Genomic DNA, 16,904 nt, shown 5'->3' with positions numbered 1-16,904 from the left:
AAAAATCACATCCGAGGGGGATAAGCCAAAGTAAGCAGGCAGGTTATTCCACAGATTAGGAGAAGCAACAGCAGAAGCCTGGTCTAATTTTGTTTTTAACTTAGAACGAGGAACTTAGAACAGGAGATTAAGCTAAGTTACTAGACCTAAGAAGGCACTAGAACCAATGTGGAACAGAACAACAATCGCAAAAGGAGCCTGACCATGCGGCACCTGAAAGACAATAAGACTTTAAAATGGACCCTATATCTGATTGGCGGCCAGTGCAGTGAAGTCAGTGCAGGAGGAGTATGCTCTTACTTTATGGTAAGAGTCAGGGTCTGGCAGCGGAGGTCTGCACCAGCTGAATACGGAACCACAACCTTTGAGGGATACCTATGTACAGAGAATAGTTAATTAATAAATATGGATGCTGAGGCAGCATACATCACGATTAATTAGAAGGCACTTTAAATAAAAACACCTTAAATGATTATAAGTCGTGTCCAGTGGTGTTCATGTGGTCTGCGTTTGTTTGGGCGACTTCCGAGAGCCGTTTAGGAAACCTCAGCAACATTTTAAATACATCTCAGTGACGTAAAACGCTGCTTTAATGCCCTATTCTCTGATATGAAATGCCAGCGAATGCGTAAAACATACAAAGATTATCCTGTAAAGTTTTATGGCAAAAAGGCACAGAAACCTGAGAAGCTGGAAGTATTTCAGTATTAAAAATAATCAATTTTGCTCTGTCTTTGCATGCGCTGTATATAAAGGTATCCTAATTCCACAGAAGCCCAGGTGCACTCCAGTGACAGAGAAGCTCGTAACCGCCTACCCCCCGAGGCGGGCCGGGCTCATCATGTGATTTCGCTGCCTTCCGGAATCCGGCCTTGCATCTTACAAACCATGATGGCATGCTGAAAGCCAGCCGCTGGCACAAAGAGCACATTGAGCCTAGCCACAGACACACTCACAGGGTCACAGCAACACCCACGGGCCGGCGCCGGACCCACACGGCCTTTGGTACCCAGATGAGGGAAAAGATCGTGCTGAGCAATTGGCAGCGTGTGATGTAATAATGAGAGAAGGGACACCTGACCAGCCGCAGCCAATGAGGTGAAAGCGCTTCGAGTAATGGATACAAAGAAACAACAATCTCACCAACAATGGCATCAAAGAACCTATTATACTATTCATTGTTCTATATAATAATTTTGTACATGCGTCCCCAAAGCCCACAGTATTCGGGGTAAAAATGGTGCTTGATGATTAATCCCGTTTATTATTTGATTAGATGGATTGACGGGTACTTCAAGTTGTGTCATATGCTGATGCCTGCTTTGACACCACATGAAAGAAAGCATATTGTGATGGAAGGGAGGCATACAGTAGCTTTGTGTTACACTGTTAAAGAAGCTGATTTTTGTGTTATTCTGTTCCATTTTGGTCAAATTTTGTGCGAGCTGTGTTCTAATGTTGTAACTGCGTTTTATTGTATCTCTATATATTCTTATATTAAGTGTATAATACGTATAAAAACAGAGACTTCTGTATATAGTGCATTATAGTGTGCGTTTCCTGTCACAACCGTGATTTCTCATAATTGAAAAAGAGTGCAATTTTCCATATGATCCATTTTCAAGTGATCAGCAATGCCTCTTGTTTAAAACCGCTTGAGTAAAATAGGCTGAATATGTTGGGATATCACGCCAGTTCCTTATCAGTACTTGGCTCGGCTGAGAGAGCGGCGCGTGGACCCAACATAACGGAATGCTATGAGCCAGCCTCCTGAGCCTGTCATTGGTCCTCGCCGAAGCAGTCCGACACGGAACTTCTGCGCTGATTGGACAGCGTCAGTGTCAATCTAAACTAAAAGCGCTAACGAGTTCTTGGACTGTTCTATGTTTCCACGGGGACCAAATTCTTAATTTTAAAATCCCATTTCATCAGTTAAAGTAAATAGGTACTTAGAATAACTACAGATTGTTAATCAGAAAATAAAGTTTGTATTTGGCTGCTAATAGGGATTTTAGCTTTCTAAATTCTGGTCTGTGGGGTTTTACAACCCCCATAGTAGCATAGTGGTTGGACTTATGAGAAAAGGGGAAATCTGTACACCGGATAAATTGCAAATTATTATGGTAGCGTTAATTGAATTAGTTTACCCAGGGACGCCCCAGATGTCGTCATTCCGCTGGGGAAGCCTTTGACTCCGGCGGGCCTCCCTGCGAAGGGGACATCGCCAAAGGTAGGGTGAAGTTTGCCTTTTATAATTTCGGTTTCGCGGTGATGGATGTTGTTACCCGGCACTCGCAGACAAGCTGGCTATAGCGTGACTAGTTAGTACGCGGCGCGTGGCGATGGGTTATCAACAAGGTGCCCCTGTTTAGCTTTACTAATGAGTTAAACCGTGGCCGTTTGAAGGTTTTGGGAGATTAACAGTGCAGTCGATAGATGTCACCTTACCGTAAATAAATTCAAAATTTCATCACCGAATTCAGAATCATGTCACCGAATAATATCTTGCTTCTTGTGTGATTTCCTGAAATTCCACAAGTCCTATAACATCCCCTATATCATCCATAAATCTTATAACAAAACAAGTAATGTTTATGCAGTATGACAGAAAATTCCACTGGAGTTTCCCCGACTCCTGAGGGTGGTAAGTTGCGGACAGGTATAAATCCCGCGGAAGGTTCCGCTTATTTAGCCTTATTCGGGTTCCCAAGTGTGTAAAATACCCGGCTTTTCACACTGAGGCTCCTCGGCATGACATTAATTTTTAAACCTGGAGAAGTTTAACGCGCACTGTTCGGGGCTTCTGACGGATGGGTGAGATGCCGGGTCCGCACGGTTCACCCCCCAGGCTGTCAGTGACGGAGATAACTCCACGGTCCCATGCTGCCTACACCGTCGCTTACTTTACAAGAAAGCCGTGCAGGAAGTCACAGCCCAGGGCCCCCGCCTGCTGATGTGACCGCAACGCCGGTGTCTATGCTCAACCGCTTGAAGCCGGTCGGGGCCGCTCGCCAGAAGGCGTGTACTGCTAACGCTGCGAGGTGCTAAGCATGTGTACTGTAGCGTTATTAATAGCATCGCAGTAGTACTACTTTAAAATTCACTTTTGCAGACACGCAGGCACATACACATCTCACAAAATCCTTTCCCTAAAGTTTTTTTTTTTTTTTTTATTACTTGTCGGCCCTGTGTGTCGGAGTGAAGCACCCATCCTAGGATCTGAAGGTCCCTGCAAAGGTTTCTATGCTAAAATACTGTGATGAATCAAACTTTAAGCCACTTAGGATGAAAGAGTTGGGTCTTAGTTTCCAGCATCTGTTCCATTATCTACTTATCCAGTACACAGTCGCTGTAGATCTGTAGTCTATCCCCAGAGGACCGGGGCATGGGCCGCCCAGGGTGTAAGCTTCTAAATAATTTTACAGGAGTGTGACGGCGTGTTAGCATTCTGCATCTATTTAACTCTCTGGACAAAATCTAAATCTGTTCTGCTTTAAACCTGAGGTGAAGGAGATTCAGTCCAGCTGAGGGCTTCTTTGGGGTTTAGGGTAGTCCAGCTGACCCACAGACCCTGCGTGCTTAGTGCTGCTGCCTCGACTCTACGCGGCTTTTACATTGAACCTCGTTTCTCCTGCGGCCCTCGCCGTCGGTGTCCTTGACACAGTATGCAATGGGCTTTTGACCCAGCCTCTACTTACCCTCACTTCTGACGTGGGGCCACGTCTGTTCTGTGGGCAAGAAGCCTTGGGCCAGCGAACGGTTCCTGTCAAGTCCGATCTCTAACCTCTCAGGGGCCAGACTGAAAACTGCTGCAGTGTTGTGAGTTCTTGTCAGTGTAGCAAGGCTTTAATAGTGTTCTGTTAGCCAGATGATTGTGCCAGGGCATGAAACTGGAAAACAGCCTGTACCTCAAGGAATGTCAGATTGTAAGAATGAGCAAAATGATGGGGGGGGGTGACATGTACAAACAAAATTTACTGGCTCTCAGCTGTGCTTCCTATCCGGCTCCTAGGGCTGACGTAAGGGGAATTCTTCTTGCTTTGGTTTAATATCGGCTTGTAGGGATGGCAATTTCAGTCTGAGTGCCAGCCAGGCTGGGAGGATAGTAACATGAAAAGTGCATTAAGTGCTGGGGTCGCCTGTAGTATGGCTGTCACTATTGATTGTATGTTACTCGATTTTTAAACATAGATTAATTTGACGAGTAATCGAGTAATCGTTTATAAATTGTAACTAGCACATGGTAGAAACCAGCCCAGGATGGGGTAGCAGCCCATTGCAAGATACTCACCTTACTCATACGGTCAATTTAGGCACTATCAATTCACTTAAGTTGCATTTTTTTTTTGGACAGTGGGAGGAATACAAAGAATCTGGCGCAAACCCACGTGCACATGGGGAGACAGACAAACTCCACACACACACACAAAATAGCGGTGTGCGTAGCGCTTCATATTGCTCCACCTTCAATACTAGGTCTGCGCAACATGCAGCATTAATGCCGACATCACGCGTTATGTACATGCACTTGTTGCCTTGCAGGGACCATGGCGGTCAGCTTGGCCTCAATAAGTTATACTAAAGTGTTTTTACTGTCATAGGAAACGAAACTTTGCAAGCCCCGCAATTTAATGATGGTTTGATTTCAACGTTACCTAGTTGTTAATGTTAACAGAAAGGAAAAACAAGTCTGCCACCACTGCTTTTGCATGAGGTCTGCATGCACATAATTGTAATCATTTTCGTCCTTGCCGTTTGACTCACTCCAGTGTTTCTGTTGGTAACATTTCTCTGTGGCAGTCGGCCACCACTGCAAGACAACTTCAATCCGACCTATCGTCCAATCCTACGCTTTGCTGACTCAGCCGGGAAGCCCGATTCCCGGCCCAACCCCTCGTGCATGCATCACGGAATTCAGTTGGCTAACGGCCCTAATAAGCTATATTACATTGTCATTTAGCAGACTAATAAAATGAGCTTGCTTGGGTATTTTCCAAGGAAACAAAAAACAAACAAGGTAGGTAAACAGAACAGGCATTTAGTTAGTTGGCGGCAGTGACGCATTTCTCCTCACTTTCTTACGCCTCGTTTACACACACCGAAACACACTTGTGTTGTTGTGAAAGGCTGAGTGGGAATGAGAATTTGTTTTCCATCCCGTGTACTTTTAACCTGGTACACTAACAGGTTTCACATGTGAAAGGGGGTTATACACTGGGAGCGAATCATTTCCCACAGCAAGCCCGCTAAATTTGACTGAGTCACACGCACAGTTAGGCTGTTGTTACGTCGCTGAGTGAAGCACTGGAGACAGGCAAACTGTTGAGGACTGTTGGAGAAAGCGTCAGGCTTTCCACTCCAACTCTGCACACAGGACCAAACTACAGTACAGTATATGTTGGAGAAAGCGACAGGCTTTCCACTCCAACTCTGTACACACCATTAATTACGAGACAACACACTTAGAGTTTTACTTGCACAAGGGTAACCACACTCTCTGCATGCTAGGCTACAAAGGAATGTGTTACAAAGGGTGGTTCCCCTTGGCACCTTTATTTATAGTCGATGGGGGGCAGGGGTCTTGGAGTGAGAACAAAGAAAGGACTAGTAAGAACTAGTCCTAGGACTAGGACAACTATTTAAACACGTGCTCAGGATACGTGTAAACTAATATAATCTAAATTATGAAGGTAAAGGAAAACAAAATAATGTATAAACATATTTACACTCATTGCTGATTATACAGAAATGGTAACAAATGATTAATAACAGTTTCTTCAACCTAACAAGGACTTAATTTTACAACCGCCAAAAAAGTAGCTATAACTGTCCCTGAAAATAATTAGCCTATATTAATTCACAGAATTAAGTGTTTGTTCACCTTCATAGACAGAGGGAACATGCCATCACAATAAAAAAATCATATGTGTGGTAGGATGTCTTCATTTTTTTTGTCTCAGAATACACCTGAAATCTCTTGACCCACAGGAAACACTGCAGTCGTAGACAATGTGGTGCGTTTGTGAAAAAAAAAAGAAAAATCTACTTAGGAAAAGACATTATCTGTCTTTCGCTGTTTGGAAATGTTTTGGATTCCATGGAGATAATACTCACTAAAAGCAAATGATTTGTTAACACTACTTTGTCTATTGGCACGACTTGCGGCAACACCGCCAACTTACTTGACAAATCTGTTGGTTATATTTGGCTATAGTTCATTTTCAGCTCCTAAATATCCCAGAAACTTGAAATATCACAGTCTGAACTTTTTCTGTTGTTGTTCATCCCTATTCAAAACACACAATGCATTCACAAAGAAAAAAATGAGGTTATTATGTATCGTGTTGCGTCTATGTGACGGCACTGCTCTGTGTTTTAGCAGTGATTATACTGAGAGAGAGAAATTGTAGAAAGTAAATTTTAAGCAGAGTAATTTAAGGCAAAGTGATGACAAAGACAGGCTTGGTTGCTTTGAGAGGCCAAATGGGACATATCTATGGCTAACCTCGCATTATTGGGTGAGTCCGTCAAACCTGAATGTCTTCTTTTAAGATGTATTTGTATTGCAGTCGTGGTGTTGTGAAGTTCTGTTTTCCAATACTGACAGGCTACTACATTTTAATTTACTTTTAAAGTGAAGTGATTCCACAAACCTGAGGCTTTTGCTCTTTATTTGAATGCTCCTCTTCCTTCTGCTATATTGCCAAATAATCGTGAAGGCAAATTTGAATGCTTTTTGAAAATCGAGTACAGTAAATCCTCGGATTGCGAGCATAAATCATTCTGGAAATGTGCTCGTAATCTAAAGATCTTGTATATCAAAGCAAATTTTCCCATTGGAAATAATGGAAACTCAGATGATTTGTTCCACAACCCAAAAATATTCATATAAAAATAATTAAGTATAAAGTAAAAATACATAAAACAAATTATCCTGCACTTTACCTTTGAAAAGAATCGTTGATGGTGTGAGAGAGAGAGAGAGAGAGAGAGAGAGAGAGAGAAGAGGAGCATTATATTGTAGGACGACTTTCACTATAACTAACGGAATCACTGCTATCTGTTGGCTCACTGGAATCTTTTTCTTTTTGTGCGACTTTAGCAAGGAACCTATCCAATGACAGCCGCTTTTGTCTCCTTTTCGATTTAGCGGAAATGTGCACATTGCATTGACGTTAAACAGATTCATCGCTCGCACTGCTACACCCTTATTTGGATGGTGCTTTTCTACTAAATTTTTACTATGAGTGAGGGACACCACCTGACACCGAGCATGGGAAACTATTACCCACAATCCCGCAGCGAGAGAGAGAGAAGAACCACCGCCTCAGCTGTGATCACGTGACGCTTGGCAGACAAAGCTTATACATAATACTCGTATTGCAAGACCTCGCTCGTTTATCAAGTTAAAATTTATAAAATTTTGCTCGTCTTGCAAAACACTAGCAAACCAAGTTACTCGCAATCCGAGGTTTGACTGTAGTTGAGTTTTAAACTTGAATCATGGCTTGTCTCGTCTGAATCCTGTTTTCATGTAATGATGTGCTTTAAGATAAGAAAATAAAGCCAGAGACGGGCCATATTTAAACCCTGGACTATTATGCTTCTCTCTTCTGTTGTTCTGCTTAGATGCTTAGCTGGATTGGAACCTCTTTAAGTGGTTGAATTATGACAGCCTTCCCCAGACTTCATCAGTAGAAATAGGGTTGTACCTATATTTACATATATTTGATAGATTTCTTTGTCTAAAGCCACACACAAGTGAAGGTCAAAGAGAAAGGTCAGACGGTAATCCCAGAAGAATTGGGGTTACAACCATGGCGTTTCAGTCCACAACATTCCAGACATTGGCACAGATTGGCTAACGACCATGTGTACAATCTGCACGTGTTCCCCCAAAGTGACAAATAAAAAAAATTAAAAAATACAGAGCTTCCATTGTTCAGGATGGGGTTTTTTAAATCTGCCGCCCACTTCCTCTCTGTGCCATGTGGAGGGAAGCCTGCAGGCCCAACGGTTGGCATAGGGTCTCACGGAGGACTGGTGACATTTATGGAAGGAGGAACACTCTGGGGGAGTCAGGCTGGCTGGCCTCGGGTCTGTAATCGCAGCTGACGAGCGTAACGCGCATTAATTGTGAGCACGGTGCATTGACAACGGTGTCATTGTCAAGATAGTTATCACACCCTTTTTATCCAAAGCAATTTAGAGCTTACAGTTTCAGTGATATATTTATAGATGGAGTTGTCACATTTATTTTGCTGAAGGAATTTAGGTCATGTGCTTTGCTAAAGGGTGCCTGATCACCTTTCATAATGAGTCCAGCTTCCTGAGCTGCATGTCTGGGTGAGGTGGCCTTGGGGGAAAGCTGCTAGTTCCGGTTCTGTCCCCTGCTCGCGGAACGCGGGCCGCAGCACTTTTCCCGGGAGGCCAAGCTGCACCGTAAGCGATCGCACAGCGATCTCAGCCGTCGGCCACGATGGTGGCTGCATTATTTATTAGCTGAGCACAGAGAGGAAGCGAGTGCTGAACACGCATGTATGGATGTCAGGGAGGGACTGGGGTAACTTACTGGTTTTGTGAGGAACTAATGAACTCTTGGAACTCTGGAATGAGGCTTTTTGTTCACCCAAAAGAGGCTCCAGAATATTGCAGCATGTCTATTCCAGGCCTCAGTTACTCTCCAGCACAATGAATAAATGAAATCTGGGTCAATCAGTAATGCTTTTAAGAAATATAGATGTTCCATTAATTGCCAGTACGTGAGATGATAGTTGGTCATTGACGGTATTTCTGTGAGCTGTGAGCTGATTTTTGGGAACATAGTGTTAAGGGAGGTTAAACTTTCAGTGCTATTCACATTTTCTCTTAAACCTTTGGTCATATTTAATAGGAAGAGAGACCCTGTCAGGGTACATTGCCATGGCACTGTCTCACTCCCCACGAGTGGGAAGGTCTTGTTGAGGTGTCGCATTAATCATAGCGAAGGGTGTGCGGGAGCACACAGGTGTCGCACGGACGGCGAGGGTCAGAGCGAGCTCATTCCGACCGGTGAGGCGTGTGCAGGCTGCATCCTGCCTGAAATGGAAATAAAAGGCTACAGCACTCTGGAGCCATTTGGCACTCTTTTGGCAGGTGTATGAGTCTGCCGGCGGCACAGTGAGCCCCTCCTGTGTTTCTGCTGGCCTCATCTCCAGGCTCTGTTTTTTTGTACCATCGCAGCTGAGGGCAGGGGTCTCTCCCCGAGCTTTTGATGCGTCTCGTAGCTGCGTTTGCCTGACAGCTTTCTGTTTTTCTCAGCACGAGATGCTCTTCCCTCCATATATTGTACTCGTCGCTGTCTGGCTGGATTGCACACCGATTTGCTGAAGCCGGGTGACCCAAGACTCCGCTGCACCTCTATGAATGGATTTGTTTCATGTGAATCGTAATAATTATTTAATACTCCCTGTTTTGTTTGGCTGAACACTTTTTATTCCAGGCCTATCACCTATCATGTTGCTGATATTGTTTAGTGTTTCTGGAAGCTGTGATTGCTGTAATCCCTAACCCTGCATGTGACTCTAATGGTTTACAGCCAGGGTACAGTGTATTATTTGCTCAGAAAGGAATGAGCCTCAGTAATTACGCAGCACTTGATGTATCAAATGGCGAGACACTGTTCTGACTGTGGTCAATGTGCAGGTTGTCCCGAGGGGGCGGGGCTGTGACTGTGTTGCGTGTCTGGGCCCCATGGTCGCTGGAGGGCCTCTTCTCTGGAAGCGCTCAGAGCTCAGAGTGATGATACACAGTTCCGTGTGGCGTGTTTGTGTATCTTGGCAGCCCCTGCCTGGAATACTGATAATAATCATAATGTACTGTTCTTGCCGATTTCTACAGCTAAATTTTGTACTGTAGCAGTTCACATTAAGTACTTTTCAGCGCCTCCTAGAGGCAAAAAAGTAATTATCCCAGTGCTTCTGGAGATCCCTTCCAACTGGCCAGTGTCACTGCTGTGCCATCCACCTGCTTCAATGCCCTTGTTTCAGCTACCCCCACCCCAGCAGTAATGTCACCTCTTATATTAATTGACCTCATATTCAATTTATTTATATTTATAGCCTTCAGAATGTCGTCAGACCCACGATACCCCGGTGTCCGGCGTAATTTTTTATTATTTTTACTGCGAGCACAGTGCAGCTGTTGTAATGATCCTCATTTTACAGAAGTGAGATGTCGGGGCTTTAACGCAGAAATGCCTTACAGCTGCATCCGTGCCAGATCCCGGCGACGTTCTGGCTGTTCAGATGTTCCCAGCTCGTTGTTTAAATATCCCCCGAAGCTCTGGCTGTTTTGGCCAGGAATTCCCCTTCTTGAGGATGAATCGCGCTAAAACGTGAAAAGAAGGAACTTTGTTTTTCAAGCGCACGACTTCTGACTAAGGATGTATAACTTTAGTCCAGGTCGATTTTTCTGCTGAAAGTCCCGTGAACGTAGAAACCCACTGACAACTGGCCCACAGTGTGTTTGAGAGGGAGAGGAAAGTGATAGGTGTAAGTGTGATAGAGCCATGCGGTTTCTGTGTGTGTGGTTGCCCGTCTGCCCCATGCTGCCCGTCTGTGCACTCTGCTCTACAGGAACAGCCGTGAAGCTGTGGACGGGGGTCCCAGCAGGGGGAGCCCTGAGGTACAGAGTGGAGGGCTCCCAGGGAGCGGCCGCCTCTTGGCCTTTGGACCTGGCAGAAACTGGAGTGCGGTCCAGCCCCGCGCCCCGGTGTCGGCTGCTCTGCCGAGAGCTGAAGCCCCTCCCACTGCCACAGAGCCACACCTCCAAACTGATTTCCTGTACAAGTTCCACAGAGCTGCCAGTGGCTGAGTCACAAGGGCTGTGTGACAGGGCAGGACCGGTCAGTGAAGAACTGAAGGCCTCACGTCGGACTCGCTGCTTGTGATGCGCTGACAGCGGGAGGAAGCTGGAACCCGGCGAGGACGATCCGGACCGCAAGACTCTCCAGTTCCTCTGTGGGCCTCCCATGCCTGGAGGGCAGAGGGGTCGATGGCTGACATGCAGCGCCTTCCCGTGCATCACGGCGGGATTGGGGGCGCTGGTGCTGTGGGGAAGTCTGGCCAGCCTGGGCTGGACGGCAGCCCCAGTTCACACCGAAGAAGGTGCAGGGTGGGGGAGCCAGTCAGCTTGGGGGGGTCCAGGGAGCAGCTTCCACTGCCGTCCATCGCGATAACGCCATCGAGCGATGAGGACACGCCGCGCTCTGTCTGCTCCACGCCCAGCTCCTCGCCCCGCCAAAAGCGCTCGCTCATACGGCGCTGGCTGAAGGGGAACGACAGGAAGAGGCGCAGCTGCGCCAACAGGTCGGTATGGCAGCCAACCGGCGGCCCCCCGCCAGCTATACTGCTGTTACACGGCTAAAGGGGGCAGGGGAAACGTTTTACCCCTATGTAGGAACCAGGAATCGGACAGTTGTAGTTCTGCGACCCAGCAAAAGGGGCGCAGTTGTTACCTTGGTGAGCAGGTGGATGGTATGCCATCTGCTGGACTGAGGTCACCCCCCCGCCACGGAGCCAGTGCCGTGGTGTCCATCATCAGCAGCTAGTCCCTGACTGCTAACTGGCTGAGCCTCTATGTCAGAGCTGGACTTCGCATATGCTTTACATTTCCTTTTTCGTGAGGCATGATACTCTGTGATTTGGGGGTGGGGGGGACCTGGGATAGGGACCCATGCTCTGCAAGGAACCATCAGTGGCCTACACTCGTCTAGTAAAGATTCCTTCCACGAATACCAACCCACGAATCCTTCATCCGTTCCCTTTCACCTTAAACTCCTCGTCTGTTGCCGCAGAACAGCCCGACTGATGATCCGTCTGGCGGGACACCGCTGTTGAACCTCTGGGACCATGAGTGATTTGATTCTCTCTGTTTGCCTGCGATTTTGCATCTTTCCGGGCATTTGTTCTTTGCGAGCACTTTGTGTAGTAAAACATTTCTAGCTTGCAGAACTTATTGATCAAGTCACTGTCATGATGCCAGCATCAGGGTGTTACGGGCGCTGGAAAACCTGCTTGAGCTGTGGGCGCAGGGGGTAGGACCAGGCCCAGGAGGCAGGCTCAGCTCCACGAAACCCTTCCCACTTGTGGCCGTCAGTTTCACCAGTCAGTTTTCGGTGCATTCGAAAGGTCAAGGTACGTAAGTGAGGTCTTTGAGGAACAGTGGGTAGAAACGGCTGCCCAGCGGACCTTGTTTATGTGTCATGCCTCTCTACCCATTGACCTCAGGTCAGCGGTGTCCAGTTGTGCTCCAACAGGAGTCCTTAAGTCATCGTTAGCGTGTGATGCAGCGTCGCCTGGGTTCCTCAAATTTCAGTCGCAAAATTAGTCGCAGCTGCAAAGTGAGGCGACTTGCGGTAATTCTTAGCTCAACTATGACCCGCTTGTCCACCAGTTATGGCCGTCGCACTGTCCATCTGTGGTGATGCGTGGGTGCAAACAGGGGCAAAGCTTCTGGGAAGATCCGTGCAGGCTTTTCCCGCAGAGCTTCTTCAGCTTTCCCACACTCTGGCATCAGGTAATGATGATCCGGGTCAGATCAGTACCACCGATCGGAGCGGTTCATGTATGGCGAAGGTGTTTCCCATGTGCTTTCATGCACGCGAATTAGCGCTGGTGGATAACACTCTAAACTTGGTGCTATCTTTGCACTGGTCAGGCCAGAGCGACACCGATCCATATCTCAGACCCCTTCCTTTTGCTCCGCGCAGACCCACACTGACATGCCGTACATGTTGCTCGCTGGCAGAGCATGTCTCGCCTCGGTGTCGCTCGTCCTTTCACTTCCTGCGTGAAATGGCAAACGACGGAGTTCGGCGTTCTTCGTGGGTGTGCCTCGTCATACCCTTTCGGGAAGGCCCGGGACCAGCTGTAAATGTGGCCGCCGGTTTGGTTTCTGATCTGCATAGGTTAAGAAGCAATTCCCAGTTGAAAGGTGAACTGAGATGAGCTGGTATGCGTGGGAAGATGTCTCAGTGCAGCGCGGTTTCCTCGCTCGGTGCCACTCCTGTCCTGAATTGCGGCTTCCTGTGGTAAATGTCAACTGCAGCATGCTGGGTTTTCTGCCTTAAAACACACAGCAGACTGACGACAGCAGTGAGACAAGCTGGGGCCTGAAATTCGGGTTGTTTTTCACTGATGGATTAAACCATTTAAAACGGTTAGGAATGAGTCACTGACACAAATCAGAAGCCTCAAGTATAACAGTATAATTCATCTCTCTTGGCGTGTAGCAGGTCGTGGGGCAGATTCAAAAATCCTCAGCAAATAACTTCTATCACAGCTGTTTAGCAGTTTGAGTGAACTGTGGGCTACGGTTCTGGTTTCTGTCCTCTAGCAGGTGGGATCAGGTCAGTCCCTGTCTGCAGATTTATTGCAGATTGAAGTACATTTATTTGCATTCCTTTAGCTATTTAGCAGGTGCCAGCCCTGGTTTTTAAGGAATGTGCCAAGTGGACACACAAAATAATGCTGGAGTGTTTATGTTGCCCTCCAGTGGACGGATTTTATACTGCAACTCACTGCAACGTGCCGCTGCCTTAAGACTTTGCTTCTGTTTGGAGAAAAGTACTTATGTGTTGAAAAAGGAATTGATGAAGAATTAAACTGTGGTTCATAACGGAGCTGGATTAGCAGGAGCCACCGGCAGCCGTAATGCGCTGCACCGTTTCCGTGCCGACGGCGTGGGCATCCGATGCACTCCGGTCTGGTGCGTTTCCGTGGTTCACAGCTGTGCGTCTCCGTCTCTGTCTCTCTGTTCCAGGCATCAGAGCGGCCAGCTGAACAGCCATGAGGACGACAGTCTCCATCCCCCACTCACCACTCACTTCCTGAGTCCCTTCATCCGTGAGGAGAGGCCAGTACTCTGTGTGTGTGTGTGTGTGTGTGTGTGTGTGTGTGTGTGTGTGTGTGTGTGTGTGTGTGTGTGTGTGTGTGTGTGTGTGTGTGTGTGTGTGTGTGTGTGTGTGTGCGTGCGTGCACGCACGCGGGTATTTCTTACCTTATGGGGACACAATGCCCCCAGAACATGATGAATATCCGTTTTTTTCCCCCTTACTGAGACCAGCTTCCTGGTCCCCATAAGGGAAAACTCAATTTAATAAAAATCTATGACTGCAATGAAAACTAAAAATGCAAAAGCTCTTGTATTTTGCTTGGTTACTTATGGTTATGGTTAGGGCTGGATGGGGGTTAAGGTCGTTATAGTTAGCGTTAGCATTTTTCCCATAGAAGTGAATGAGCGGGCCCCATAAAGATATATGTACCCGACGTGTGTGTGTGTATGTATGTTTGTCTGTGCGTGTTCGCATGCTTCCTTCCATGATATGTTATCCTCAAGACACCAAGAAGGAGTAAGCTTCTTAAATGTCTGGTGGGGTTTTTTTTGCAGCGAATGAGGGATTTGCACTTGTCCGTGATGCGTGATTTCCCCATTGTGGCTATCAGGGCACAGTGTTTAAACTGGCAGTGGATTGTCCGTGATGCGTGATTTCCCCATTGTGGCTATCAGGGGACAGTGTTTAAACTGGCAGTGGATTGTCCGTGATGTGTGATTTCCCCATTGTGGCTATCAGGGGACAGTGTTTAAACTGGCAGTGGATTGTCTGCTTAGAAGTTTCGATCTTTCGTGTAGGTGTGTGTTTTCAGAGAGGCATGGCAGGATTACAATAGGATACTATTGTTGCTTAATAACCACCGAACCGTAAATAAATGCAGTGATTCAGCCCCGGATGTTCAGTCAGCCGACATGCGGTTTGTCGGAGGAAAGGTGACACATCCTGCTTGGGGCAGCGCCGCTGGAGGCCCAGGCGGACATGCTGCTTTTAGGCATTGCTGCCCCTGAGCCCATGTGGTCCCCCCTCTCCTTAAGTGTCTGTCTGTGTGTGTGCTGGGCAGCACCCACATGGCCGTATCAGCCTCTTTAAATGCATTTGAGGTGTATATTTTAATGTAATTGAATGATCTAAGGCTGGGATGAATTGTGTTAGGAAATCTCCACATTCAGGGCCCCTGTCTGATTCTGACACTGGGTGGTGCTGTTCTGCAGTGCAGAGGGGAACATGCCTTAGTCTCCCCAGGGCACGGAGCTGCCAAGGTGATCCCGGCACGTGTGTCTGCACAGGTGCACTTGGAGTGCTGATCAGCCTCCTCGTTGGGGGGTGAGGGGGGGGGCTCTGCATCAATCATTCCATTTATTTTCTGTTTTTTTTTTCTGCACTTTTTTTGCTGGACGTATGGAGGTGGGGGTGTTATAGCATAAAGTCATGTCTCTTCACATGATGGAGGTGGGTGTTTTGTTTGTGGCACATGAGCGCCCCCTGTTGGATCCTTGTACAGGCAGTATGGGAACGCACACAGTGGCCGCTCTCTGATTTCCTGCCTTCTGCGGGTATCACTTTTCTGCCGGCTGTTTGCTCATCCTGCCCCTGTGTGTCTGGGTGGATGCAGGTCACTCTGTCTTCTGTTGTTGCAAAGGACCTGAGGTCAGAGGTTCACTGTCACTGTGAGCTAATTGCTGTCATCGCCCGGAAACTTCCCTTCTCAGTTTATGGTTTATGTTTGGATCCCTATGGGCCCCTCCCCCGTCTGCACTGGAGGTCGGCTGGAGGTCGGCCCGTAAAAGGGGTGCTGGCGCTTGCTGTACAGGGGGGAACCGGGATCCCATCCCAAAAATGGACATTCCGCACAGCTGTTAGCACTCGCATGCTGTGTGGCATCGTCATCGTCGTGGTGCGCTGCCAGGGGGGGAGGTGACACACGTGTCTTTGCTCTTAGCCCCATTTGGAGCCCCTTTCGTGGCACAGTGAAGAGCATTCGAACCCGTGTGCCGGGCCTCATTATGTCTGTGAAGCCGGCGGGTTACACTGCAGAAGACGGCAGCATGAGCCAGTGCTGCATGCCTCACGTTGTCATTGTCCAACATGCCGAACCCGCCCCACCATCCACACACAGCAAGGAAAAGGCCGTTGTGTAGTGCGTTGACAATAGCGCCACCTACTGGTGACTGCTCCTGTCTCTCTCTCTCTCTGTTGGGAGCTGACCCGGGGGCCTGAGACCAGGCCGTGTATGAGGCTATTGGGCGCAGCAGCCGTGTAACCTTCTGGTTTCTCTCTCTTTCCTTGCAGGGCTGACGGGGACAGACTGAGGTAAATACGTACATTTCTGATTCTGCTCCCATTTCCTGGCCCCAAGCTCTCATTGGTTGGCCCGTAAACCATGTGACCTTCCGAGCCATCATAACCAGCTCACTAGCCATTACTGCTCACTTTTATCTGATAAGATCATAAGTATACAGATGGTTCCACTTAAATGGTCACCCTGGGGGTGAGAATGTGACCACATTGTTTCCCTGGGGTGCAGCTTCTTGCCCCCCCCCCCCCCCCCCCCCCCCCCAAGACACACACACACACCTACACGCGTTGAGCCACTCTGTGTGGGCCAGACCACTTTCCCTCTCTGCTTGAGTTCCCTAAGCTGTGGGGATCTGTCTTCATGTTCAGCTGCCAACATGTCTACTGCTGCCTGTGTCCATTTCATCGCTGGCGAGTCAGGATCAGGATCAACGCTGGCTGGCCGGTTCTGTGTCTGGTTCTGATAGGGGCTTGAACCTGTACACAATTCTGGCTGTCCGGTTCTGTGTCTGGTTCCGATACGGGCTTTAACCTTTGTACAACGCTGGCTGGCCGGTTCTGTGTCTGGTTCCGATACGGGCTTTAACCTGTGTACAACGCTGGCTGGCCGGTTCTGTGTCTGCTTCCGATACGGGCTTGTACCTATGGTACAGCGCTGACTGCCTGGTTCTGTGTGTGATTCTGGGTCTCTGTTTCTGATAAGTGGGTCTAAGATCACATGATCACCAGTCGA

General features: G+C 47.7%; 1 protein-coding gene across 10 annotated transcripts in view; it reads left to right on the top strand.

Moving 5' to 3' along the window:
* The first annotated feature begins 1,851 nt into the window (after nucleotides 1-1,851).
* Nucleotides 1,852-16,904, top strand: part of LOC125724923 (protein Aster-B-like) — a 39,006-nt gene continuing 23,953 nt past the window's right edge. For 3 of the 10 annotated variants that reach the window (XM_049001396.1, XM_049001395.1, XM_049001392.1), the window contains exons 1-4: nucleotides 1,852-2,230; nucleotides 10,617-11,348; nucleotides 13,804-13,896; nucleotides 16,166-16,186. In XM_049001396.1, the coding sequence (XP_048857353.1) occupies nucleotides 11,035-11,348; nucleotides 13,804-13,896; nucleotides 16,166-16,186 (428 nt within the window). In that variant the 5' untranslated portion in view covers nucleotides 1,852-2,230; nucleotides 10,617-11,034. The remainder of the gene's footprint in view (nucleotides 2,231-10,616; nucleotides 11,349-13,803; nucleotides 13,897-16,165; nucleotides 16,187-16,904) is intronic. The other 7 variants (XM_049001397.1, XM_049001394.1, XM_049001399.1 and 4 more) reach the window with 5 other exon arrangements.

The sequence above is a fragment of the Brienomyrus brachyistius genome, unplaced genomic scaffold (genome assembly GCF_023856365.1).
Source record: "Brienomyrus brachyistius isolate T26 unplaced genomic scaffold, BBRACH_0.4 scaffold58, whole genome shotgun sequence".
In the NCBI taxonomy this organism is placed as follows: Eukaryota; Metazoa; Chordata; class Actinopteri; order Osteoglossiformes; family Mormyridae; genus Brienomyrus; species Brienomyrus brachyistius.
Note: the sequence above shows the minus strand (reverse complement) of the source record. Positions and strands in the feature narration are given on the sequence as shown.